The sequence below is a fragment of the Oncorhynchus masou genome, chromosome 32, assembly GCF_036934945.1.
Source record: "Oncorhynchus masou masou isolate Uvic2021 chromosome 32, UVic_Omas_1.1, whole genome shotgun sequence".
NCBI lineage: Eukaryota > Metazoa > Chordata > Actinopteri > Salmoniformes > Salmonidae > Oncorhynchus > Oncorhynchus masou.
Genome location: NC_088243.1, coordinates 27533397 through 27560123, shown reverse-complemented (window position 1 = coordinate 27560123; position 26727 = coordinate 27533397). Strand labels below are relative to the sequence as shown.

The 26727-nt window shown below is 42.8% G+C and overlaps 2 protein-coding genes and 1 pseudogene across 29 annotated transcripts in view; 2 read left to right on the top strand and 1 right to left on the bottom strand.

Annotated features, from left to right (window-relative positions):
- The window catches only part of LOC135525829 (uncharacterized), a 35040-nt gene that overhangs the window by 7383 nt on the left and 930 nt on the right, over positions 1 to 26727 (bottom strand). For 9 of the 28 annotated variants that reach the window (XM_064953752.1, XM_064953738.1, XM_064953746.1 and 6 more), the window contains exons 2-12: positions 26076 to 26190; positions 25390 to 25449; positions 10170 to 14965; positions 9203 to 9285; positions 6967 to 7674; positions 6720 to 6861; positions 5936 to 6126; positions 5693 to 5827; positions 5470 to 5581; positions 5247 to 5344; positions 109 to 259 (exon numbers count right to left, since the gene is read on the bottom strand). Coding sequence is in view for 6 of the 28 variants with exons in the window: in XM_064953750.1 (XP_064809822.1) it covers positions 7052 to 7103; positions 7516 to 7674; positions 9203 to 9285; positions 14764 to 14874 (405 nt within the window). In the remaining 22 variants the exon portion in view is untranslated. The other 19 variants (XM_064953755.1, XM_064953731.1, XM_064953729.1 and 16 more) reach the window with 18 other exon arrangements.
- On the top strand, positions 9853 to 11624 carry LOC135525832 (photoreceptor outer segment membrane glycoprotein 2-like). The gene is made up of 3 exons (XM_064953759.1): positions 9853 to 10436; positions 10604 to 10850; positions 11358 to 11624. Exons 1-3 carry the CDS (start codon positions 9856 to 9858, stop codon positions 11622 to 11624), a joined length of 1095 nt encoding a protein of 364 aa, XP_064809831.1. The 5' UTR covers positions 9853 to 9855.
- LOC135525833 (ataxin-3-like) lies at positions 22044 to 25647 on the top strand (annotated as a pseudogene).

The window sequence follows — 26727 nt, the reverse complement described above, 5'->3', positions numbered from 1 at the left end:
AGGTAAATACGATATAGCAATTAAACACTGGAGTGATAGATGTGCAGAAGATGAATGTGCAAGTAAAGATACTGGGGTGCAAAGGGGCAAAAATAAATAAATAAATACCGTATGGGGATGAGGTAGTTGGATGGGCTATTTACAGGTCCAATGATCTGTGAGCTGCTCTGACAGCTGATGCTTGATGTTAGTGAGGGAGAGAAAAAGTCTCCAGCTTCAGTGATTTTTGCAGTTCGCTCCAGTCGTTGGCAGCAGAGAACTGGAAGGAAAGGCGGCCAAAGGAGGAATTGGTTTTGGGGGTGAACAGTGAAATATACCTGCTGGAGTGCATGTTGCGGGTGGGAAATGCTATGGTTACCAGTGAACTGAGATAAGGCGGGGCTTTACCTAGCAAAAACTTGTAGATGACCTGGAGCCAGTGGGTTTGGCGACGAATATGAAGCGAGGGCCAGCCAACGAGAGCGTACAGGTCGCAGTGGTGGGTAGTATATCGGGCTTTGGTGACAAAATGGAAGGCACTGTGATAGACTGCATCCAATTTGCTGAGTAGAGTGTTGGAGGCTATTTTGTAAATAACTTTGCCGAAGTTGAGGATCGGTAGGATGGTTAGTTTTACGAGGGTATGTTTGGCAGCATGAGTGAAGGATGCTTTGTTTGCGAAATAGGAAGCCGATTCTAGATTTAATTTTGGATTGGAGATGCTTGATGTGAGTCTGGAAGGAGAGTTTACAGTCTAACCAGACACCTAGGTATTTTGTAGTTGTCCACATATTCTAAGTCAGAACCGTTCAGGTTAGTGATGCTGGACGGGCGGGCAGGTCCGAGCAGCGATCGGTTGAAGAGCATGCATTTAGTTTTACTTGCATTTAAGAGCAGTTGGAGGACACAGAATGAGAGCATTGAAGCTCGTCTGGAGGTTAGTTAGCACAGCGTCCAAAGAAGGGCCAGAAGTATACAGAAGGGTGTTGTCTGCGTAGAGGTGGATCAGAGAATCACCAGCAGCAAGAGCAACATCATTGATGTATTCAGAGAAGAGAGTCGGCCCGAGAATTGAACCCTGTGGCACCCCCATAGAGACTGCCAGAGGTCCGGACAACAGGCCCTCAGATTTGACACAGTGAATTCTGTCTGAGAAGTAGTTGGTGAACCAGGCGAGGCCGTCATTTGAGAAACTAAGGCTGTTGAGTCTGCCGACAAGAATGTGGTGAATGACAGAGTCAAAAGCCTTGGCCAGGTCGATGAATATGGCTGCACAGTATCGTCTCTTATCGATGGCAGTTATGATATCGTTTAGGACCTTGAGCGTGGCTGAGGTGCACGCATGACCAGCTCGGAAGCCAGATTGCAAAGCGGAGAAGTTACGGTGGGATTCAAAATGGTCTGTAATATGTTTGTTAACTTGGCTTACGAAGACCTTAGAAAGGCAGGGTATGATAGATATAGGTCTGTAGCAGTTTGGGTCTAGAGTGTCTCCCCCTTTGAAGAGGGGGATGACCGCGGCAGCTTTCCAATCTTTGGGGATCTCAGACAATATGAAATAGAGGTTGAACAGGCTAGGTATAAGGGTTGCAACAATTTCGGCAGATCATTTTAGAAAGAGACGGTCCAGATTGTCTAGCCTGGCTGATTTGTAGGGGTCCAGATTTTGCAGCTCTTTCAGAACATCAGCTATCTGGATTTGGGTGAAGGAGAAATGGGGGAAGCTTGGGTGAGTTGCTGTGGGGGGTGCAGGGCAGTGACCGGGGTAGGAGTAGCCAGGTAGAAAGCATGGCCAGCCGTAGAAAAATGCTTATTGATATTCTCAATTATCGTGGATTTATCGGTGGTGACTGGGTTTTCTAGCCTCAATGCAGTGGATAGCTGGGAGGAGGTGCTCTTATTCTCCATGGACTTTACAGTGTCCCAGGACTTCTTTGAGTTTGTGCTACAGGATACAAATTTATGTTTGAAAAAGCTAGCATTTGCTTTCCTAACTGCCTGTGTATATTGGTTCCTAAATTCCCTAAAAAGTTGCATATCACGGGGGCTATTTGATGCTAATACAGTACACCACAAGTTGTTTTTGTGCTGGTTCAGTCAGGTCTGGACTAAACCAAGGGTTATATCTATTCCTGGTTCTACATTTTTGAATGGGGCATGCTTATTTAAGATGGTGAGGAAGGCACTTTAAAAGAATACCCAGGCAGCCACTACTGATGGGATGAGGTCGATATCCTTCCAGGATACTCGGGCCAGGTCATTTAGAAAGGCCTGCTTGCTGAAGTGTTTTAGGGAGCGTTTGACAGTGATGAAGGGTGGTGGTTTGACCGCAGACCCATTACGAATGCAGGCAATGAGGAAGTGATCGCTGAGATCCTGGTTGAAGACACCAGTGGTGTATTTAGAGTGCAAGTTGGTTAGGATAATATCTTTGAGGGTGCCCAAGTTTACGGATTTGGGGTTGTACCTGGTAAATTCATTGATAATTTGTGTGAGATTAAGGGCATCAAGCTTAGATTGTAGGATGGCCAGGGTGTTAAGCATGTCCCAGGTTAGGTCACCTAGCAGCATGAGCTCTGAAGATAGATGGGGGGCAATCAATTCACATATGGTGTCCAGGGCACAGCTGGGGGCAGAGGGTGGTCTATAGCAAGCGGCAACAGTGAGAGACTTGTTTCTGGAAAGGTGGATTTTTAGAAATAGAAGCTCGAATTGTTTGGGCACAGACCTGGATAGTATGACAGAACTCTGTAAGCCATCTCTGCAGTAGATTGCCACTCCGCCCCCTTTGGCAGTTCTATCTTGTCTGAAAATGGTATAGTTGCCTCCCGGGTGGCACAGTGGTTAAGGGCGCTGTACTGCAGCGCCAGCTGTGCCACCAGAGACTCTGGGTTCGCGCCCAAGCTCTGTCGTAACCGGCCGCAACCGGGAGGTCCGTGGGGCGACGCACAATTGGCTTAGCGTCGTCTGGGTTAGGGAGGGTTTGGCCAGTAGGGATATCCTTGTCTCATCGCGCACCAGCGACTCCTGTAGCGGGCCGGGAGCAGTGCGCGCTAACCAAGGTTGCCAGGTGCACGGTGTTTCCTCCGACACATTGGTGTGCCTGGCTTCCGGGTTGGATGCGCGCTGTGTTAAGAAGCAGTGCGGCTTGAGACAAGATAGTAGCTACTAAACAATTGGATACCACGAAATTGGGGAGAAAAAGGGGTACAATTTAAAAAAAAAAATATATATATATATATACAGTGCCTTGCGAAAGTATTCGGCCCCCTTGAACTTTGCAACCTTTTGCCACATTTCAGGCTTCAAACATAAAGATCTAAAACTGTATTTTTTGTGAAGAATCAACAACAAGTGGGACACAATCATGAAGTGGAATGACATTTATTGGATATTTCAAACTTTTTTAACAAATCAAAAACTGAAAAATTGGGCGTGCAAAATTATTCAGCCCCCTTAAGTTAATACTTTGTAGCACCACATTTTGCTGCAATTACAGCTGTAAGTCGCTTGGGGTATGTCTCTATCAGTTTTGCACATCGAGAGACTGACATTTTTTCCCATTCCTCCTTGCAAAACAGCTTGAGCTCAGTGAGGTTGGATGGAGAGCATTTGTGAACAGCAGTTTTCAGTTCTTTCCACAGATTCTCGATTGGATTCAGGTCTGGACTTTGACTTGGCCATTCTAACACCTGGATATGTTTATTTTTGAACCATTCCATTGTAGATTTTGCTTTATGTTTTGGATCATTGTCTTGTTGGAAGACAAATCTCCGTCCCAGTCTCAGGTCTTTTGCAGACTCTTCCAGAATGGTCCTGTATTTGGCTCCATCCATCTTCCCATCAATTTTAACCATCTTCCCTGTCCCTGCTGAAGAAAAGCAGGCCCAAACCATGATGCTGCCACCACCATATGTTTGACAGTGGGGATGGTGTGTTCAGGGTGATGAGCTGTGTTGCTTTTACACCAAACATAACGTTTTGCATTCTTGCCAAACATTTCAATTTTGGTTTCATCTGACCAGAGCACCTTCTTCCACATGTTTGGTGTGTCTCCCAGGTAGCTTGTGGCAAACTTTAAACGACACTTTTTATGGATATCTTTAAGAAATGGCTTTCGTCTTGCCACTCTTCCATAAAGGCCAGATTTGTGCAATATACGACTGATTGTTGTCCTATGGACAGAGTCTTCCACCTCAGCTGTAGATCTCTGCAGTTTATCCAAAGTGATCATGGGCCTCTTGGCTGCATCTCTGATCAGTCTTCTCCTTGTATGAGCTGAAAGTTTAGAGGGATGGCCAGGTCTTGGTAGATTTGCAGTGGTCTGATACTCCTTCCATTTCAATAGTATCACTTGCACAGTGCTCCTTGGGATGTTTAAAGCTTGGGAAATCTTTTTGTATCCAAATCCGGCTTTAAACTTCTTCACAACAGTATCTCGGACCTGCCTGGTGTGTTCCTTGTTCTTCATGATGCTCTCTGCGCTTTTAACGGACCTCTGAGACTATCACAGTGCAGGTGCATTTATACGGAGACTTGATTACACACAGGTGGATTGTATTTATCATCATTAGTCATTTAGGTCAACATTGGATCATTCAGAGATCCTCACTGAACTTCTGGAAAGAGTTTGCTGCACTGAAAGTAAAGGGGCTGAATTAATTTTGCACGCCCAATTTTTCAGTTTTTGATTTGTTAAAAAAGTTTGAAATATCCAATAAATGTCGTTCCACTTCATGATTGTGTCCCACTTGTTGTTGATTCTTCACAAAAAAATACAGTTTTATATCTTTATGTTTGAAGCCTGAAATCTGGCAAAAGGTCGCAAAGTTCAAGGGGGCGAATACTTTTGCAAGGCACTGTATATATAGTGGTATAGTTAGGGATGGAAATTTAAGGGGTTTTGGTGGTCTTCCTAAGCCAGGACTCAGACACGGCTAGAACATCCGGGTTGGCAGAGTGTGCTAAGGCAGTGAATAAAACAAACTTGTGGCGGAGGCTTCTAATGTTAACATGCATGAAAGCAAGGCTTTTACGGTTACAGAAGTCAACAAAGAGAGCGCCTGGGGAACGGGAGTGGAGCAAGGCACTGCTGGGCCTGGATTAACCTCTACATCACCAGAGGAACAGAGGAGGAGTAGGATAAGGGTACGGCTAAAGACTATAAGAACTGGTTGTCTAGTACGTTCAGAACAGAGAGTAAAAGGAGCAGGTTTCTGGGCGCGATAGAATAGATTCATTGCATAATGTACAGTTATTGACTGTACCTCACTGTTGGCTGGAGTTGTCTGAGTTCAATCATAGATTCCCTGAGGAGTCTGATCCAATCCTCTGGAGAGAGAGTGTTGCTGCTCTGAGACTGATACTGCAGGGCAGAGAACAGACGAATAGGAACCCCTGCAATTCCCAACATTTCAATGACTTTCCAAATTCTTGATAGTGATGATGATATTCCTGAAATCAGTATCAGTCACAATCACTGTTCTGTACCTGGCTCTTTCACTGCCATAGGGATCCCTGTGGTCCACCAACGCTGAGAAAGCCCGTCTATTCCACACTGACTCTCAGTCTCTTCCGACTGATTAGTACAATGGCCTACATCCTAATAAAGATAGTTTTTCAAAAGAAAATGACTGACATAAACACACTGCATGTACTGTATATGCCTATATGTATTTACATCTGTTATGATATGTGTTACAAAAGGGATCACCTTCCATACTGCTTCCAAGCAGTCTGAAGCCTCCACACACAGACCAATCCTCTCACATCCATTGAGGAAGTACCTGACATGTCATCACTTCCTGTGTGGCCTTTCTTTAGGAGGAACCAGGCATCTGAGATATGGCTGAGGGGCAGAAAAGGCTAGATTGTATGGCTTTCAGTTTTCATATTCAGAGAGACAGTATTTGATACAGTAGTCCATACAGTATAGTATATCCTTGTATATCTATACCTGTTCAGTAGGAGTACATCGACAGAGAGCTTGAGGTTGTAGGGGCTGTCTGTGGCTGGTCTGATCCAGTATAGATACGTCAGCGCCAAGCAGAACTGCTTTCTCCTCAGCAGTCTGTGGATGATGCAGTGGTGCTGCCAAGAGAACCAGGGTGGTTCAGATCTGGGGCTCAGCAGCAGCTCCATTGCGTCCTATACAGATGTAATGACATACACTCTTAGCACCTTTTTTTCTATCTAGAACCTTAAAGAGTGCTTCGGTTATGTCCCCATAGGAGAACCCTTTGAAGAAACATTTTTGGTTCCATGTAGAACCCTTTCTACATAGAACCTGTAACAACAACAACAAGTGTTCTACCTGGAACCAAATGGGTTTCTTCAATGGTGAAAGCCAAAGAACCCTTTGGGAACCCTTTTTTCTAAGAGTGTAGCCATAGGGCACTCTAACCCCCATTTGGCTCTATTGCATCCCGCTAGAAGGCATTAAGAACACCTGCTCTTTCCATGACAGACTGACCAGGTCAATCCAGGTGAAAGCTATGATCCCTTATTTGTGTCACCTGTTAAATCCACTTCAATTAGTGTATATGAAGGGGAGAAGATATATTAAAGAAGGATTTTTATACTTTGAGACAACTGAGACATGGATTGTGCCATTCAGAGGTGCACCGGTTTGTGTCAAGAACTGCAATGTTCCATGCCCCGACGAATTGAGGCTGTTCTGAGGACAAAAGGGGGGTTCAACTCAATATTAGGAACGTGTTATTTTAGTTTTGTTCACTCACTGTACACCAATGGACTAAGTGGTGCTGTGATACCAGTCAAAGGTCAACAGCAGTCGAGCAGCCAGAAGGCCCGGATCTGCTGGGAAAAGCTGGGAGGGATGGTGAAGGCATGGCAAAAGGACTGCAGGAGGTCATTTTCACACTGTAGAAAAAAGTACATGAGCTGTGCACAGGCTGTGTTAAGTGTAGTTTACATGATCAAGAATACTGTATATACACTTCAGTTCACATGACAGTACAGTCATACCTTTGAGGACATTTGATGGATTCTCCATGGTTGGATACAATGGCCTGAACAGATATGTTGTCAATGCGAGGCACCAGCACCAGCTTCAGCAAAGCCTGCAGGTTAGGGGGTGGGTACCCCTGGTCAGTGCAGTCCTCCTCGTAAAGGAGGAAGACAGAAAGAGAGTGAGAGTGACCGCCTATCAGTGATTTAAGGATTACCCGGGAGTGTGGAGACAAGCCCTGCGATGGTTCTGATCCATCTCTCTCCATATCTGAGAGATCTGAATTATTTCTTGAGCATCTGAGAGGAATAGTCAGTGTACGTATAAATACTATAGACTATCCCTAACCCTTGAGTGGTAATACATTGATTGTACTTACAGCTGAAGTGCCAACCCTAACCGTATCAATACTCCTAACCCTAGCTATAACCCTAACCGTAACAATGCAACTCTTGTTACAATGTACTTATACGAATAGTTACACAGTAATAACAACTCTGTGATTTAAAGTGTGACCGGTTTGTAAAGTTTGACTGTGTGTGTAAGATTAGTGTATGCATCCTTACCAGGGTACTTGGGCAGGAGTCCGGTGATGCCCCACCACTGTACCAGCCGACCCAGCCAGGTGTGTTGCTTCAGAGCTCTGCATTCCCGATTCCAGCAGTCCTGCCTCACTGCTGAGGAGCCACAGTCGACCCTGCAGACCACACATGGGATCACCAAACCTATACATACACAGAGGAGAGACAGCCACCAATTAATCAGAAAACAGCTCTCTTTGTAGTGTCCCCATATTGTTACACCCGTCTGCAAATCTGTCATCAAAGCAAAGGGTAGCTACTTTGAAGAATCTCCAATATAAAATATATTTTGATTTGTTTCACACTTTTTTGGTGTTATTTCATAGTTGATGGCTTCACTATTATTCTACAATGTAGAAAATAGTCAAAATAAAGAAAAACTCTTGAATGAGTAGGTGTGTCCAAACTTTGGACTGGTACTGTACATTTATAAATCACTTTACAGAACGGAAGACCAACGTTATGGATATGGCTTTAAGAACGTAGTTAACTTGCAGTGCCGTAAAGCCTAGAGGGCTACTATTCATGCCTATGATATCCACCATCAGATCTAAGTACAATAGACACAGCGAAGTAATAGCCCAATTTACCACATAACTAATATGTGATCAGAAGCTGTAGTCTCTAGCACTTACCTGCCACAGTATCCGTGCTCCCCTTCCACTCAGGGATCAGACCATCCCTCTCCCTGTGGATGTGCTGACTTGACTAATGTGTGTCCACAGTAGAACTCTCCTCTTACACAAGCTCCTTTGGGCCATGATAATCAAGTAATCTCAATCTCACTCGAGATCGCATTGGCTGATTGGCTGCATGGATGTGTATGGACGTGTGCGTGAGAGACAGAGAGTGACAGGAATAGGAGAGCGTGTGTGTGAGGGGAGGAGTAGGTAAAAATGCTTTGTTGCAAATGCAATTACACCATGAGGATAAAGGAGATTGTATTAAGGTATTTGGAGCTTTTGATTGTCAGTGTTAAGCGATTCTTGGCCCATTTCCTTTCCCCTCTGAAGCGTACATAGTGTCACCAAAGCACTGATTAGTGGGTAGCAGAAATGTTGTTACCTGATCACATTAAGGCATATTATCAAACAACCTGACACATTTTCAGTGTTTGCTTATGAGCTTAATATTGTCCACTTTGATATTGTGGGAATAACACTTGTCATCACAAACTTATGTGTTGCCGTACTTGGCCTCAACCTGTTGCAGGGATGGAGACTCACAGACCCAGAAGAGGGCTCACTGGACACAATACTAGAAGCACACACATACATACAGGCATACACACCCCTGTAAACCCCTACTTTTCTTACCTTTGTTTCATCTCTGTCACTATATGAGTTTACAAGTGACCTTGTTTCCTTTGCTTCAGTGAAGCTTCCATTTAAAAGAAAGAATAGCAGAGCACAGTTTAGTGTAAATGGAATAGGCTATTCATACTTTAGTAATTTAGTCTTTGAGAAAATAAATATATTTGTCCATTCATTCAATATCAGCCCCTCTGTCAAACGCACGCACACACGCACACACATACACACGACCCTTGGCCAATAACTCTTTGTGGTGCTGCAGTCAGATTTGTGCAGGTGGCAGAAGGTACATCCAAATCCTACAGGCCTGATTAGAGGGGATTATTAGGAGGGTCAGGGGGCTTGGCCAGCGGACTCACTCTGATGCTGCTGCGGGCGGGTGTCTGTCTACTCCTTCTGTGCCACTACGGCTCGCCTCTCTCCAGGCCAAGTTGTAGGATGCCTGTCAGTGAAGAACAAAATAAACCCTTAAACAGAGATGGGAGCCAGATCAGACGGACACTGTGAATGCTGTTGAGATAAGGTAGGTCCCACTGAATGCTGCTGTTTAATAATTTTTTGTTAAATTTTATAGTCGATTCTATTTCTAGTTTATTCCATTCTATTTTTTCAGATTAATTTCTTCGCAAAGTATTGTGTTAATAGTGGGTTCAGCAGAGGTGGCAGTCCAGAGGTGTGCATTATCCAATTTGGTCATTTTTAATATTTGTGTAACAGCTACTGTATGAGAAAATGTTCCTGCAGTGATTCAGATATTCATGACTATGTTTGATCATACCGTGTGGTGCAGGGCTGCCAACACGTATAAACAAGAGACCCCTAGTCAAGAAATGTAATATAAATCACTGAGCTAAGCTGCTTATGTGAGGGTGTGCAGAAACCTTCCATCTACAACCCAGGCCCCTCCCTTTATCCATCCACAGCCCATTGTGCCTCTTACTCCTTCCTCTATCCTCTCCCCCATCCAGCATCCTACCAGGACATTGGATAAAACTAAACAAACATATTTAAGATGGCCGTGCTGAAAGTGAAATTCACCAAGACCAACAGGGACAAGCTTGCCCAGGTGCTGTGGATCCTCAACTGGGTTTCTGTGGTGACGGGGTTGATTCTGTTTAGCCTGGGGCTCTTCCTAAAGGTGGAGATCAACAAGCGCTGGGAGCTTATGGCAGAAAGGGACCTCCACTACGTCCCCAACATGCTCATTGCCACAGGCCTCATCGCCTGTGGCATAAATTTCCTGGGCGGGAAGATCTGCTACGACTGTGCGGACACCACTAAGTTCCTGCGCTGGAAGCTGCTGATGCTGCCCTACGTAATCTGCACCTTCTTCTTCACCTTCTGCATCCTGGTGGGGGCACTCATGTGCTACGGCATGCGCGGGGAGCTAGAGGAGGCTCTGGACCTGGGTCTGCGGGACGCCATGCGCTATTATAAGGACACGGACACACCAGGCCGCTGCTTCCTGAAGCGCACTGTGGACCTGCTGCAGATTCAGTTCCAGTGCTGCGGCAACTTCGGCTTCAGAGACTGGTTCCAGATCCAGTGGATCAGCAACCGCTACCTGGACATGTCCTGCAGGGAGGTTGTGGCGTAAGTACAGACTAGAATAGTGGTACCCTACCTGCCAGATCAGACACAGAGCTCAGCTCCGTGCCCATGTATACTATGACCTTAAGGTTCTTGAATTTGAGGCTCTAGATGCCCCAAGTGATGCAGTCTGTCTCGGTCTCTCCCTTTTCCCCTCTCCCCGTCTCTAGCCGGCTGAGGAGTAACGTGGAAGGGAAATACCTGATGGACGGGGTTCCCTTCAGCTGCTGTAACATTAACTCACCACGGCCCTGCATCCAGCACCAGATCACCAACAGCTCAGCCCACTTCAACTATGAATACCAGACAGAGGAGCTCAACTTGTGGAAGAAGGGCTGCCGCCAGGCCCTGCTGGAGTACTACACACACATCATGCAGTCCATTGGCCTCACCGTCCTCATCATCTGGCTGTTTGAGGTAGGCATAGGTGTGTTCTTACAAACAGACTGATGTGGTTTGAATATAAGTAAAACATGGCGCCTGAGACTTACCTGACATACACCAAACACATTATTTAGACTCAGCAAACCACTAATTAGAAGGAACTCAATCTACATTGCAGTATTCTGTCTGACACCTTGTCCTTGCAGTTCAGGGCTTCTGGTCCACCTCCCATGCACGTTATCCTCCCTTAGAGTGATAGATATAATTGTTCATTCACTTTGCATGCTCCCTAATCCCACACCAAATCTCTTTTGTGACATTGGCTCTGGGTTATCCATGCTCAGCTTTGTGTGTGGACTCACCCTTTGTCCTCTACTGGGTCACATGGAGCTGTCCCAAAATACACATCCCAAACCTACAGCTACTTCTGGGACCCACATATTTTACTCTGGTCCACTATAAATGATAAACAAAAGTTACAGTCATCAGTATATTACATGGTCTAGGGATTTCCTCAGTAATGTTTGTGTGTTGTTGTAGCTGTCGGTGCTGACGGGGGTGCGTTACCTCCAGACATCCCTGGAGAACGTGCTGAGACAGGGGGACCCAGACTCAGAGTCCGACGGCTGGCTCCTGGAGAACAGCTTTGTGGAGACAGCCAGATCCAACTTCAATATCATAAAGAGCTTGGGGAAGTGCAACCAGATTGACACAGCCAACAACGGCGACCCCAACATCGATGTCCCCTCCACAGCCTACTATGGACCAGACAACCTGCCCCCAAAACAGATTCCTGTGGCCAGTTGACACCTGCTCAGACACCTTATATAGCCCACTCCACAGAGCCCTCAAAAGGTGAGGGACCAGGCAATACACATCAAAAGTTTGTCTAAAGAACAGGAACTGCCTCGGGCAATAAAAGCTTGCCTGAAAGAAACATGGAATTGAGGCAGAATAGGACAATGTGGCAAACCGAGCAATGGTTGTAAAAAGGGAGGACTGCCATTACAGGGGGATTGGGTGAGGTGATATGACAGTATGCAAATGTTTTTGCAAAAGAGACAACCCATAGCAGATTGGTACAGAACACGATTATAATAGATAACATGGAAATGGATAGCAGAGATTGTTTAGCAAGAACATATAAAACAGAATCAATGCGTCTTCGATTCTATGCCATCATCACCTTGTTACCTTTTCATATACCCATAATCAAATTCATTTAAAAAGGAGTGAAAGCCAAACTGTGTTATTCCGCCTTCAACTTGTGAACCCTTCATTGACAATTGCCTACAGAAATACATTTAGGTCAAACATTTAATTATTTCAAGAGAGCCAGAGACTTGTTATCTGAAATAGCACAGACATTAAAATAAAACAAACAGTCAGTCACTTCAAGTTCCTAACTACATTTAAATGTGCCTCAGCCTGAATGTAATGATAAGGACATTGGTCGAAATGAAAATATGCAGACCTTTTCCCACTGTATTGGGACAAGCTTGTCGAAAAACGTGGCAATTAAATGTGTGCCGAGTCTTGATAAAATACCCATTTAGGCTTTTACAAATATTCACTCTAGTTTTCTACAGCTATAGACCAATGCAACTCAGCATGTCTTACTCATTATAACCAAGCCTTCAAGAAATGTTACAAATATGTCAACAGGGGAAGGATGCATGCGAGTTAGAGGGGTTTGTGGAATAGACATTGCCTACAGATGGAAATCCTAAAAGGGAAAGAGTAAATAAGCTTATAAATACAAAATCATTTTGGAACATATACAATTATCAAGATTTTGCTGATAGTTGCTAGTTGGTTTTGTTCAGTACAAAATAAACAATGACTGGAAAGACACCTTCTGTAGGAGAAATGTGAAGACCAAGCACACAAGTGTTGGCACTTAAAATAAATATCACTGGTGCCATTTTCCTACTGTACTCAAAAAATAAAACACCATGTCTATATTTTCTTTCCATGACATGTGATGAACCTGCGCAGCAAGTCTGTATGCATAGTAGTGACAACCAAGATTGAGATTTCTAAGCAATAGCAGAATTGAGCTAAGGACCCCCACTGCCTCTGATTACCCCTAATCTGTGTCTGAATGGGATTTCACATTTACCTCTCACCTCCAATCAATCAGCGGACACACACAGTCTATTACGGGCACAGAGCCAGAGCCACACCAGACTACTTAAGGCTCAGTTTCAACTACTGAGAGATGACAGATACGACACTACCAATCAACACAATATGCGATCTTGGATGAGGTATGAAAGAGGCTACCTTATTTCAGTCTTTAAGCAGAACTATATAGGTTCTGTGCCAGGTCCCTCACTGTGGAATGAAACAGTGAGAGGAAAGTCATATTAGCAAGTCTGATTTATTAGACAGCACAGGTGCTGAGCAACAATCAACAGTATTATAGCTGCTGCATAAATACTTACAACAGTCAAGTGCTGCCAGGAAGAGTAGTTATTAGAGCTTAGTAGTAAAGTGGGTATTATACATGTAGGTCATTCTTGCAGGAAACGTGAGTTAAGGGCACTGCATAATAGGAAAATGGGAGTTGATGTCATTGTGCAAGTCAATGACCTGACATACGACGTGATGGTGTTGATAAGATATAAATTGAAAGTAATTATCTTTTTTTTTGTGATTGACTCTCCTTTCAGACACTGAAGAGTAAGCATAAACTGATGAACAATCACAGCATTTCTGGTCTTATACCCAGTCAGACACAGAGTGCACAATAACTCATCATCTAGACAATAGCGTCTTTATTCAGACAGCCTTGTTATCATACAATGTCAAGCAACGCAAATTAGGAAAAATAAAACCATACAATATATGCACAAAATGTCATTTTCCTGAAAAGTTTGATGTACAAATATCAACTGTATTATTATAGCGATGAGTCTTTTTCATGTACCCTCCCATTAAATGTACATCCTTGTCTTAAACACACTAATGTAGTAGTAGTAGTGATGTCCTCTTATTTACTTGTTAGATTAGTTATGTGTACAGACAGCATCTAATGACTGTATCAGGTTGACAAAATAGGGAATTTCAGCCAAAATAAAAGTATTATGCGCACCAAGGGCAAATGTTCAAAAGTACTCCGATTACAAGCACCACAGTAAAAAAGTGAAACTTCTCATGATATACTTTTGCATTTGACCAGTATAGACATTGCTTGTATATCTATACATACATTATCTTTTCATATAATTGAACCAGGATGATGGTGACTAACATGAAGAGGGGGTATGAGGCCTCTGTCACACACAAGAATACGAACTGGACATATTTTAACACCTCAGGTCCTATCAAGGTCCAATGCAGACGTCATCTCATTATAGAATAATTTTTGTGTAACAATGGAAGTACCTTTCTGGGATTGTTTCCAATTGAAATGGTCAAAAAGAAACAAAAATAGCTTCTTTGCAAAGAGCAGTTTCTCAGGCATTAATTGTATTAGGACTGTCTGGGATTAGTCTGTGGGGAGGGAAATACTGAAAACTAGCTGTTATTGGCAGTGTTTTGGAACTCTCTTTCTTATTGGTCCATAAGCTAATATACCACCTGTTGATGTCACAGGAGTCGCTTGTGCGCGATGAGACAAGGACATCCCTACCGACCAAGCCCTCCCTAACCCGGACGACGCTAGGCCAATTGTGGACCTCCCGGTCGCGGCCGGTTTCAAACAACTCTTATATTAAAAGGGCATTAGCATTTTTACAACTTCACAGTATTATTCCAACCTTAGTGAAAATGCATATAAACAAAGGAAAATCTATTTTTTGACTGCCCCTGGGCCTTTAAATAATATTGAAAAGTTACTATGGGTGTTATTTTCAACAGTAATGAAAACAGAGATGATAGTAGTGTTGTCAGAGAGTACTGTGTGTCACTCAAATAGAGGAGACTGAAAAGAAACACTGACCCTTGTTGGCCAGTCTTCCTCCGGGAATGTGTGAGCACAGTGGACCTCTGAACACAGGCAGTCTGCACCATGGCTGGGGAGCAGGTCTGGATCTCCTGCTCCTCCTGACATAGGATGGAGGACAGCACCTCCCTCTCAGCCGGGGTGGAGCCCTGTTTGAGGCCCCCCTACCACACACAACTCTCCTAGCTCCATGGCACAGCTACAGGACAGGGGGAAGAAACATGACAACACACTTATTCACTTTAAACCAACCAGCTAATACATACACTCTGTTCAAAAGTTTGTGGTCACTTAGAAATGTCCTTGTTTTTGAAAGAAAGCACATTTTTTGTCCATTAAAAGAAGATCAAATTGATCAGAAATACAGTGTAGACATAGTCATTTACAACATTAACAATTGTAGCTGGAAACGGCTGATTTTTTTAAATGGAATATCTACATAGGTGTAGAGGCCTATTATCAGCAACCATCACTCCTGTGTTCCAATGGCATGTTGTGTTAGCTAATCCAAGTTCATAATTTTAAAAGGCAAATTGATCATTAGAAAACCCTTTTGCAATTATGTTAGCACAGCTGAAAACTGTTTTTCTGATTAAAGAAGCAATAAAACGGGCCTTCTATAGACTAGTTTAGTATCTGGAGCATCAGCATTTGTGGGTTTGATGATTTATTTTTAATTTCACCTATATTTAATATCAGGTAGGCCAGTTGAGAACAAGTTCTCATTTACAACTGCGACCTGGCCAAGATAAAGCAAAGCAGTGCGACAAAAAAACAACAGCGTTACACATGGAATAAACAAAAGTACAGTCAATAACAATAGAAAAATCTACTCTAATCTAGAGTTTGTACAAATGGAGTAAGGAGGTAAGGCAATAAATAGGCCATAGTAGCGAAGTAATTACAATTTAGCAAATTAACACTAGAGTAATAGATGTGAAGGTGAACTGGACGGAAAGGCGGCCAAAGGTGGTGTTCGCTTTTGGGATGACCAGTGAGATATATTTGCTGGGAGCACGTGCTACGGGTGGGTGTTAGGGTGACCAGTGAGCTGAGATAAGGTGGAGCATTACCTAGCAAAGACTTATAGATTACCTGGAGCCAGTGGGTCTGGCGACGAATATGTAGCGAGGGCCAACCGACGAGAGCATACAGGTCGCAGCGGTGGGTAATATATGGGGTTTTGGTGACAAAGCGGATGGCACTGTGATAGCAAACAAAAAGGCTATTTTGTAAATGACACCGCCGAAGTCGAGGATCGGTAGGATGGTCAGTTTTACGAGGGTATACTTGGCAGCGTGAGTGAAGGAGGCTTTGTTGCGAAATAGGAAGCCGATTCTAGATTTAATTTTGGATTGGAGATGCTTAATATAATATGAGTCTGGAAGGAGAGTTTACAGTCTAGCCAGACACAGAGGTATTTTTAGTTGTCCACATATTCTAAGTCAGAACCGTCCAGAGTAGTGATGCTTGTCGGGCAGGTGGGTGTGGTCAGCGATCGGTTGAAGATCATGCATTTAGTTTAAGGAGTGTTGTATGGCATTGAAGCTCGTTTGGTGGTTTGTTAACAGTGTCCAAAGAAGGGCCAGATGTGTACAGAATGGTGTTGTCAATTTCCCTAGTTTGAAGAAATTCATGTTAACAGGCAATATTAACTAAATATGCAGGTTTAAAAATATATACTTGATTATTGATTTTAAGTAAGGCATTGATGTTTATGGTACACATTGGTGCAAGGACAGAGCTTTTTTCACGAATGTGCTTGTTAAATCATCACCCATTTGGTAACAGACACACGTTGATTATATGCAACACAGGACAAGCTAGATAAACTAGTAATATCATCAACCATGTGTAGTTAACTAGTGATTATGTTAAGATTGATTGGTTTTTATAAGATAAGTTTAATGCTAGCTAGCAACTTACGTTGGCTCCTTGCAGCACTCGCGTAACAGGTAGTCAGCCTGCCACGCAGTCTCCTCGTGGAGTGCAATGTAATCGACCATAATTGAGGATAAAAAAATGACGATTACCGATTCTTATGAAAACTTGAAAATCGGCCCAAATTAAATCGGCCATTCCGATTAATCGGTCGACCCCTGTGGAAAAAAACAAAGCAGAGCTCATGCCTTTCAAGAAACTTTTTCAAATCATTAGAGTCTCATCGTGCAGCCTTACAATGCATTGAAAATCTAAACATATAGCCCAACGTTTGTAGAACTAAAGTTACCTTAATACCTCTAAATTAAGCATATACAGTTGAAGTCTGAAGTTTACATACACTTAGGTTGGAGTCATTAAAACTCATTTTTCAACACACTCCACAATTTTCTAGTTAACAAACTATAGTTTTGGCAAGTCAGTTAGGACATCTACTTTGTGCATGACACAAGTAATTTTTTTCAACAATTGTTTACAGACAGATTATTTCACTTATAATTCACTATATCACAATTCCAGTGGGTCAGAAGTTTACATACACTAAGTTGACTGCCTTCAAACAGCTTGGAAAATTCCAGAAAATTATGTCATGGCTTTAGAAGCTTCTGATAGGCTATTTGACATCATTTGAGTCAATTGGGGGTGTACCTGTGGATGTATTTCAAGGCCTACCTTCAAACTCAATGCCTCTTTGCTTGACATCAGGGTAAAATCAAAAGAAATCAACCAAGACCTCCGAAGAAAACCATTGTAGACCTCCGCAAATCTGGTTCATCCTTGGGAGCAATTTCCAAACGCCTGAAGGTACCACGTTCATCAGTACAAACAATAGTACGTCAGTATAAACACCATGGGACCACGCAGCCGTCATACTGCTCAGGATGGAGACGCGTTCTGTCTCCTAGAGATGAATGTACTTTGGTGCAAAAAGTGCAAATCAATCCCAGAACAGCAAAGGACCTTGTGAAGATGCAGGAGGAAACAGGTACAAAAGTATCTATATCCACAGTAAAACAAGTCCTATATCGACATAACCTGAAAGGCCACTCAGCAAGGAAGAAGCCACTGCTCCAAAACTGCCTTAAAAAGCCAGGCTGCGGTTTACAACTGCACATGGGGACAAAGAAATGTCCTCTGGTCTGATGAAACAAAAAGAGAACTGTTTGACCATAATGACCATCGTTATGTTTGGGGGAAAAAGGGGGAGGCTTGCAAGCCGATGAACCACATCCCAACCGTGAAGCACAACATGCATTATGTTGTGGGGGTGGTGCAATTCACAAAATAGATGGCATCATGAGGGGAAATTATGTGGATATATTGCAGCAACATCTCAAGACATCAGTCAGGAAGTTAAAAGCTTGGTCGCAAATGGCTCTTCATAAATGGACAATGACCCCAAGCATACTTCCAAAGTTGTGGCAAAATGGCTTAAGGACAACAAATTCAAGTTATTGGAGTGGCCATCACAAAGCCCTGACCACATTCCTATAGAAAATTTGTGGGCAGAACTGAAATAGCATGTGCGAGCAAGGATGCCTACAAACCTGACTCAGTTACACCAGCTCTGACAGGAGGAATGGGCCAAAATTCACCCAACTTATTGTGGGAACCTTGTGGAAGGCTAGCCGAAACATTTTACCCAAGTTAAACAATTTAAAGGGAACACTACCAAATACTTATTGAGTGTATGTAAACTTCTGACCCACTGGGAATGTGATGAAATAAATATAAGCTGAAATAAATCATTCTCTCCTATTATTCTGACATTCCACATTCTTAAAATAAAGTGGTGATTCTAACTGACCTAAGACAGGGAATTTTACTAGGATTAAATGTCAGGAATTGTGAAAAACTGAGTTTAAATGTATTTGGCTAAGGTGTATGTAAACTTCTGACTTCAACTGTAGGTACACCACACAATACTGACTATTTTCACCTAAGGCAGCATAAAATATATATTTTACACACAGTGTACAAAACATTAAGGACACCATCCTAATATTGAAGTGCCTCAATTCATCGGGGCAAGGTGTCGAAAGCGTTCCAAAGGGACGCTGGCCCATGTTGACTCCAAATGCTTCCCAAATGCATGTTGACTCCAGTCGTGTCAAGTTGGTTGGATGTCCTTTGGGTGGTGGACCATTCTTGATACACATAGGAAACTGTTGATCTTGAAAAACCCAGCAGCGTTGCAGTTCTTGACACAAACCAGTGCGCTTGGCACCTATTTCCATACCCTGTTCAAAGGTACTTAAAATCACCCTCTGAATGGCACACACACACACAATCCGTGTCTCAGTTGTCTCAAGGCTTAAAAATCCTTATTTAAACCCTCTCCTCATTTATACTAACTGAAGTGGATTTAGCAAGTGATATCAATAAGGAATCAATGTATTTCACGCTCACCAGGCACACACAAACACACCCCGGGAGACTCACACCAGCTAAGTTACATTGGTGCAGAAGCAAACCTCAACATGCACCCACAAAACAACACTCAAGATTCTCAATTGCTGTGTGACAACGTAGATAACTAGCAACAAGAACATCTTCACTAGCTAGCTGTGTGAACACAATTCAATTACCAGACATACAACTATACATACAAAAGTATGTGGAAACCCCTTCAAATTTGTGGATTTGGCTATTTCAGCCAAACCAGTTGCTGACAGGTGTATAAAATTGAGCACGTGGCCATGCAATCTCCATAGACAAACATTGGCAGTAGAATGGCCTTACTTTCAGCATGGCACCGTCATAGGAAGCCACCTTTCCAACAAGTCAGTTCGTCATGTTTCGACCTTGCTAGAGTGGCCCCGGTCAACTCTAAGTGCTGCTATTTTGAAGTGGGAACATCTTGGAGCAACAACGGCTCAGCCGCAAATTGATAGGCCACACAAGCCCACAGAACGGGACTGCCAAGTGCTGAAGCACATAAAAATAATTTGTCCTCGGTTGCAACACTCACTACCGAGTTCCAAACCCTCTCTGGAAGCAATGTCAGTACAAGAACTGTTCATCAGAAGCTTCCTGAAATGGATTTCCATGGCTGAGAAACCGCACACAAGCCTAAGATTACCATGCGCAATGCTAAGCGTCGGCTGGACTGGTGTAAAGCTCGCAGCCATTGGACTCTGGAGCAGTGGAAATGCATTCTCTGGAGTGACGAATCACGCTTCACCATCTGGCTGATGGACGAATCTGGGTTTGGAGGATGCCAGGAGAACACTACCTGCCCGAATGCATAGTGTAAAATGTAAAGTTTGATGGAGAATGAATAATGGTCTGGGGCTGTTTTTCATGGTTGGGGTTAGGCCCCTTAGTTCCAGTGAAGGGAAATCTTAATGTTACCGCATTCAAAGAAATTCTAGATCATTCTGTGCTTCCAACTTTTTGGCAACAGTTTGGGAAAGGCCTTTCCTGATTCAGCATGATAATGTCCCCATGCACAAAGCAAGGTACATACAGAAATGGTTTGTTGAGATTGGTGTGGAAGAACTTGACTGTCCTGCACAGAAGCATGACCTCAACCTAACACCTTTGGGATGAATTGGAACGCAGTGCCCAACTTCACTATAGCTCTTGTGGCTGAATGGAAGCACATCCCCGCAGCAATGTTCCAACATCTAGTGGAAAGCCTTCCCAAAAGAGTGGAGGCTGTTATAGCAGCAAAAGGGGGACCAAATCTATATTAATGCCCATGATTTTGGAATGAGATGTTCAACAAGCCGGTGTCCACATACTTTTGATCATGTAGTGTATCTTAACTACCTAGCTAATGTGATGCCCACCAAAATAGCTTTCTTGCAACATTAACATAAACTCACCTCATTCCCTACAAATGTGCTCAACCGCAACATTCAAACGAGGCTACAAAGAAAACTAATGGGACTGTAGTGACTGTGTTGTCGTCAAAATCAGGGGTGTGAACTCGGTTTATATTCTAGAGTTGATCGACATGGTAATGGCTCTATAGTATTGGAGAAAAGTTGAATGTCGTAATGTACAGCACGCATACAGCAACTATATCTGTCTTACAATCTCTCTCCACCAGGTGTAGCACTTCTATCGTCCTTTAATAACAAGAAATGGACAGTGACGGGCGTAAGGCCGTAAGCCGCCGTTTACTTCTAAGATCACTTTAGCACCGCCCTAAAAACCCGATTCAAATAGGTATGTAATGACACATTATATAACCTATTTATAGTGTTTTATTTACATTTTAGAGGCGATAAGGTGATAAGTTGGACTGATTGAGTGAAAAAAAGCAATTTTCCCTAACAAAATCTCTCCTTCTCACTATCACGCATTAGTTTCGCTTCCCCACCTGCCATTTTTTTAAAGACCCAACGGGGCTCATTGCCTGCATGAATTATGCCGAAATGGGCAGCGTTTAGGTCATGTAATTGATTCTGTTGGAAAGGGGAGAAATTGTGCTTTACCATGGTATTGACATTACAGTTGATCTGGAAGTATTACGTTTTTGGGGCACTAAAATAAGGGCAATTGTAAGGACCAAGGCGATGTACGAGTTTACGTTAGTTATTAACTAGCAAATGTTGCAGCAGTTAGCTAGCGAGGGGTGCGTAGAGCGTCCACCAAGTAAAACACATTTGAAATATCAAGTGAAACCATATCTTCGGTAAATTATAAAATTGAACGAGTCAATTAAATACGCGTGTAATCTATACAAATTACATTTAGCACATAACTATACCATACCTTACTGAGTTTTATTTTATTTGTTCGCCTACTGACATATTCGGTAAAACTGTTGTTGCCGGTGGGACGTTCTGGCGTTCTTTTTGCGACGGTTCTCGACCAAGACATAAATACTTTTGAGGAGATATGAAATGCCCATACGCCGTCAGTGGGTCGCGTTGTCCATTTTGGGCGATTCTGGGACAAGGAGATCTCTCCTCCAAGGAGTAAATGGAAATAAATTGGGTGCTCGCTCAAAAACCGAACCTTAACATTCATTTAATGAACAAGAAGTACAACATTACAAATATTTCCCGAGATAATTAACGTGTTCGCTGTAATATCGTAAAGCATTAGAATCGTGACATGAAATAATTTCGAAGAAAATCGGCAGGTTTATTGACTAATAGCCTGACTTTGAGACGGGATTTCGTGACGCAGCATGACAAAGTGAACGCGATTGAAAGACAGTCTGCTGAATGGGGCCTTATGTTTTAACAGTCATTGCCTTTCTCCAATATCTCTGACCTCGCCTCAAACTGTTGTATTAAAATAAATGCTAACTATATATAATACACAGGTGTTATGAATTCATCTGATTTTACACTAAGACGTGTCTTGTTATATATTCACAAAAATATATCACAAAAATCGATCTAGCGTGTGTAACGAATACTGCGAGCTGATTGGCTGTTCCGTCCTAAACCCAGCATGCTCGAAGGTCAGAGTATGGTGTTTCGCAGTAAATTTAAACATGGAGTCCATCTTTCATAAAAAAGTAAGCTTGTTTGTTTTCTTCCTATTTTTAAGTTCACACTGTGCATTCCGCTCGTTTTAAAGTAGCTTGCTAGCTAAATTGCACAAATGTACATCTGAAGTAGCTGGAGGGATTTGCCATATTACTAACGTCACCCAGCTTGCTATTGATAGCTAACCTAGCTAGCTGATAAGTTATCTTTGTCCCAGTTTCCAACTTGTCTCAACTTTTCCTAGACCTGGCTAGCTAGTTAACATATTTCGTCAAATGTGAAGATCGTGTAACCTATCTATATAACGTTATCTACTTTGAACTGGTAATAATGTGCGAATTATTTGTACGTTGTACGTTAACTAGCCAGCTAAGTAGCTGCTGTTGACTAATTTCCTTGCAGTTCCTGGTACAGGTTTGGTTTATGCATTCATTCCTATTTACAGCAAGAGGGCTCCCTGTGTGCTCAGCATTGCCTTAACATCCTTCTGCAAGGCGAGTATTTTACCCCCGTTGACCTATCGTCCATTGTCCATCAACTGGATGAGGAGGAAAGGATAAGGATGGCCGAGGGTGGTATAGGTAGTGAGGAGTACATAACATTTTTACAGGTGAAGGAGGGTTCTTGGACTTATGATACATACAGCAGTTTATTAGTGGCTTTTAGAATGTGAGCTAATGCTCTTTATTTGTATGTGTTTGCAGCAACCATCTGGTAACATGGATCACAGTGGTTTCTTTTCTATACAAGTAAGTAACAAAGCCAACTATGATGCATTATAAGTTGAAATATATGAACAATTTATCTGATAATGAATGTATCCTGATCCTCATGGTAACATTATATAAAAAGAAAGTCACAAACGTTTCCAGGCTGTATCATATCCAGGCTGTATCACATCCGGCTGTGATTGGGAGTCCCATAGGGTAGCGCACAATTGACCCAGCGTCGTCCGGGTTTGGCCAGGGTAGGCCGTCATTGTAAATATGAATTTGTTCTTAACTGGCTTGCCTAGTTAAATTTTAAAATTCTGCATGCAGTGCCTCCGGGGTTACATGATGAATGCTTGAACCAGGGGGGTGGTGTTCAACGTTTAATTCAACGGAAACGGTACTGTACTGAATGACCAGTTGAAGAAAGGTGTGATTATGGTGGCCCAGAGGAAGATTGTGCATGGTGTTCTGCACAGGTTTTGTAATTTAAAAGGATCTCACACCCATATTGGGCTCCCAAGTGGTGCAGCAGTCTAAGGCACTGCATCTCAGTGCCTGAGGTGACACTGCAGTCCCTGGTTCTAATCCAGTCTGAATCACATCTGATCTGGCTGTGATTGGGAGGCCCATATTGCGGCACACAATTGGCTCAAAAATCGTTCGGGTTTGGCCATCATTGTAAATAACAATTTGTTCTTAACTGACTTGCCTCGTAAAATATGGTCAAATTTATAAAATATATATATATTGATCAAGCCACACCCATCAAATTGGAGCAAATGTACCACAAGGATTTTGAAGAACTGTGTTTTGGGGAAACGTGTAGTTCAGTAGAAACTGTCACTCAACATAGAAAACACTGAGCCGAACTAAACACACCCCAAACAATGGAATTAGTGCAACCAATGAACACACAATCATAATATTTGGGATTGAGGGATGAAAAAGTGGAATTATTCAAAATCAGCATATCAAGATTATCTCATGATAACACTATTCTGTGATTTCTCCATCAGGTTATCAGCAATGTGTTATCAGTGTTCGGTTTGGAGCTGACTCTCTTCAACAGTCGAGAGTACCAGAGGCTTATGATAAACCCAATGTAAAAACACACTGGATGTGATACAAATCTTCAAATTCCTACCTTGAAATTTTATGAATTTATTGGTTGGTTTATATCCTCTTGGCACATCAATTGAATTAATGTCCTCATGTTTCAGAAATGAAAAGGCATTTATATGCAACTATAAGGAGCACTGGTTTACAATATGAAAACTTGGGCAATAGGTATAAGTTGTGATAAAAATGAAAATAAATACACTTTTATCATTTATAATTGATTTCACTTCAGACATCTGGGACAGATGATATAGCCTCCTGATTTAACTGTCATGGCAGTGGTTTAATCTGAATTCGTTATTGACTGGAGCAGAGCTGATATCAGACTCATACCTAGCCCTCTTCCTTGCACAGTTACAGCAAGAAGGTAAAACAACCTGACATGTGATTTTCCTTGTTTATATTCTTGTGCTATTGATTTCTCAGATTTGCTAGTTGGTCAAAGAAGGCCTGTCTTCTTGGAGGGTATTCCATATTTGTGATCCGTGGAAGTCTCCCAGGGTGTGACGCAGAGCAGATACTGGGGATCATGAAGGTGCAGCAGCAAGAGAGACCAAAGCTGATTGGAGAGAATGAGGCTCAGTCGACTAGTGGCATGGGGTAAGAGAGAAAGAGTAGGCCTACAGAGAAAGAGTATGCTCCAGATCACAAATGACCACCATTCCCCCATACTGTCAGATTTTGTAACATCTCAAACTAAAACATCTCAAGTAATTTGTATTTGCTAAGGGGAGAGAATTAACCCCCACAATTCTTTTCACTCTGAGTAGCAGGTCATCAGGGCAGGGTAGTGTGCTGGAGACAGGCCCTGGCGTGGAAGAGGGGGTGGTGGAAGAGAATGAGGAGGAGCTGAGAAAGGCCCTGGCCCTGAGTACACAAGACATGGAGGTGGAGGATGAAGAGGCTGACCTACGCAGGGCCATACAGCTCAGCATGCAGGGTAAGGCTATATTGGGTAAGCAACAGTTACAAAATCACCCAGAATATCACACACAAAATAGATTCATGATACATTTCCTGATTTAGACCTGTATATATGAACAGACTGCTAACACAGTCATTATGCAATTTGCATCATGTATGACAATGTGATTTAAAAAAAGTATCTCCACACTAATATCTGTCATTTTGTCTTTGTCTGCCTCGGGCCAGTAATGAGCGATAAGTCAATGTTGAAAAGGGGGCTTGTTGCCTAGACAACATCGTCAGACCAGGCACCAGGGAGTATTGCAGGGGGAGCACCTCAGAGTGAGAAACTCTCAGCCGAGGAACTGCGAAGGAGGAGACAAGCCTACTTTGACAGGTGAGTGCTGTAACCTTTGGAATATTATTCTGTTTGTGTCTGTGTGCATGGCTGTGTGTGGTTATAAAAAAGACCTAGACTATGTTACACTAACCTGTAAATCCACTCTGTTTACCATGTAGACAGTCCCAACAGCTGGCTCAGCCCACTTCACCTAAACAATTTACAGAAAGCACAGGTAAGGGGGAAATGAGTACATACAGTAATATTTGGAGTACTTCCTTATGAATTGCGCTAATAGGTTGAGACTCAAACTCAAAGAGCAAATGCTACCTTCCCTCATCTTTTACAGAATCCGGGAAGAGTGACACAGAGGAGGATGCACAAGCCAAATGCAGACAGTAAGGTGGAGGGAGGTCCAGCAGAAGGCTACGTTGACTACTACCTGCCTTGGCTGATACCCTCATCACGTTGAAACCTCATCCCCTCAAACTCTTCCCATGAGCGAACATTATGGCCAGCCAGAAGGTTGACACGGCTCTCTTGGCTAGTTTGCTGACAGGTTGTAGAGAAGAAAAAAAAAAAAAAATTAAAAAGCACTAGTCTCATCTAACACAAGTGACGCTGAGGCCGAGAAGAGGGACGATGCAGTTATTTGAAGCCAGTGATGGCCTTTCTACCACAGCGCCTTCTTTGTCTAATTTGTGTGGGGGGGGGGGTTTATTCCTACACATGTTATCTTCCTCTGGGAGGGGTCTTAATGGAGCCTACTGTGCCGAGGTGTGTGTGGTAGATGGGCACAATGGTGAGGTGTGTTACAGACAGGAAACCAGGAATTACCTAAGATGATCCTCTAGCCTTCAGTATGGGAGTGCAACACGGCACCATTGGTTTGATAAAGACCATCAGTCTCTTGTCTTCTTTCACTTGGGTCTTGTAAGAGGTCACCATTTCCCTAACAAAAACAAATAAATGATTGGTACCCAGTAGTGAGGTGAATTCATTATTAGCTGTATTAGTGCATCATGAAAAGAAACATGTTATATAAACAGCATTATGTAGTGTGGGTTATTTTAAAGGGCTGACCTGATTTGCCACAGCTATTTTATTAAGCACCCAGGCCACCCCATGGTTCACAAACTGATTTGTTTTTTTGAAGTAGTGTAGATAAACACTTTTAGTAAAATGATCAATCTCGCTAACAATTATTGTGTTTACATGGAATTGTCCAGTTCGGATGTGCCAGTTCAAAGCATGTATTACACATGACCCCCCCCCCCCATTAAAATAGAAGTACAGTAATATCCCATGTAAAGTTTGAGATGTGCTCAAAGTTGACTTCTCTGCTAATTCCTTGATATCAATCTATTATTGGAATTGTTCTCGTATTTATTAGAGAACAACATTTTTACTACAGTTGTGATGTTTTTTATGATTGCATAATTTTCACTTCTTGACATTCTTCAATAGGCACTAAACAATCAAATGTTTG

Bases quoted from the DNA above. Each gene is read 5' to 3' on its own strand.
- LOC135525832 (XM_064953759.1), top strand. From the start codon at position 9,856: ATGGCCGTGCTGAAAGTGAAATTCACCAAGACCAACAGGGACAAGCTT. The intron at 10,437-10,603 runs GTAAGTACAGAC...CCCCGTCTCTAG, and splicing joins TCCTGCAGGGAGGTTGTGGC to CCGGCTGAGGAGTAACGTGG. The intron at 10,851-11,357 runs GTAGGCATAGGT...GTGTTGTTGTAG, and splicing joins TCATCATCTGGCTGTTTGAG to CTGTCGGTGCTGACGGGGGT.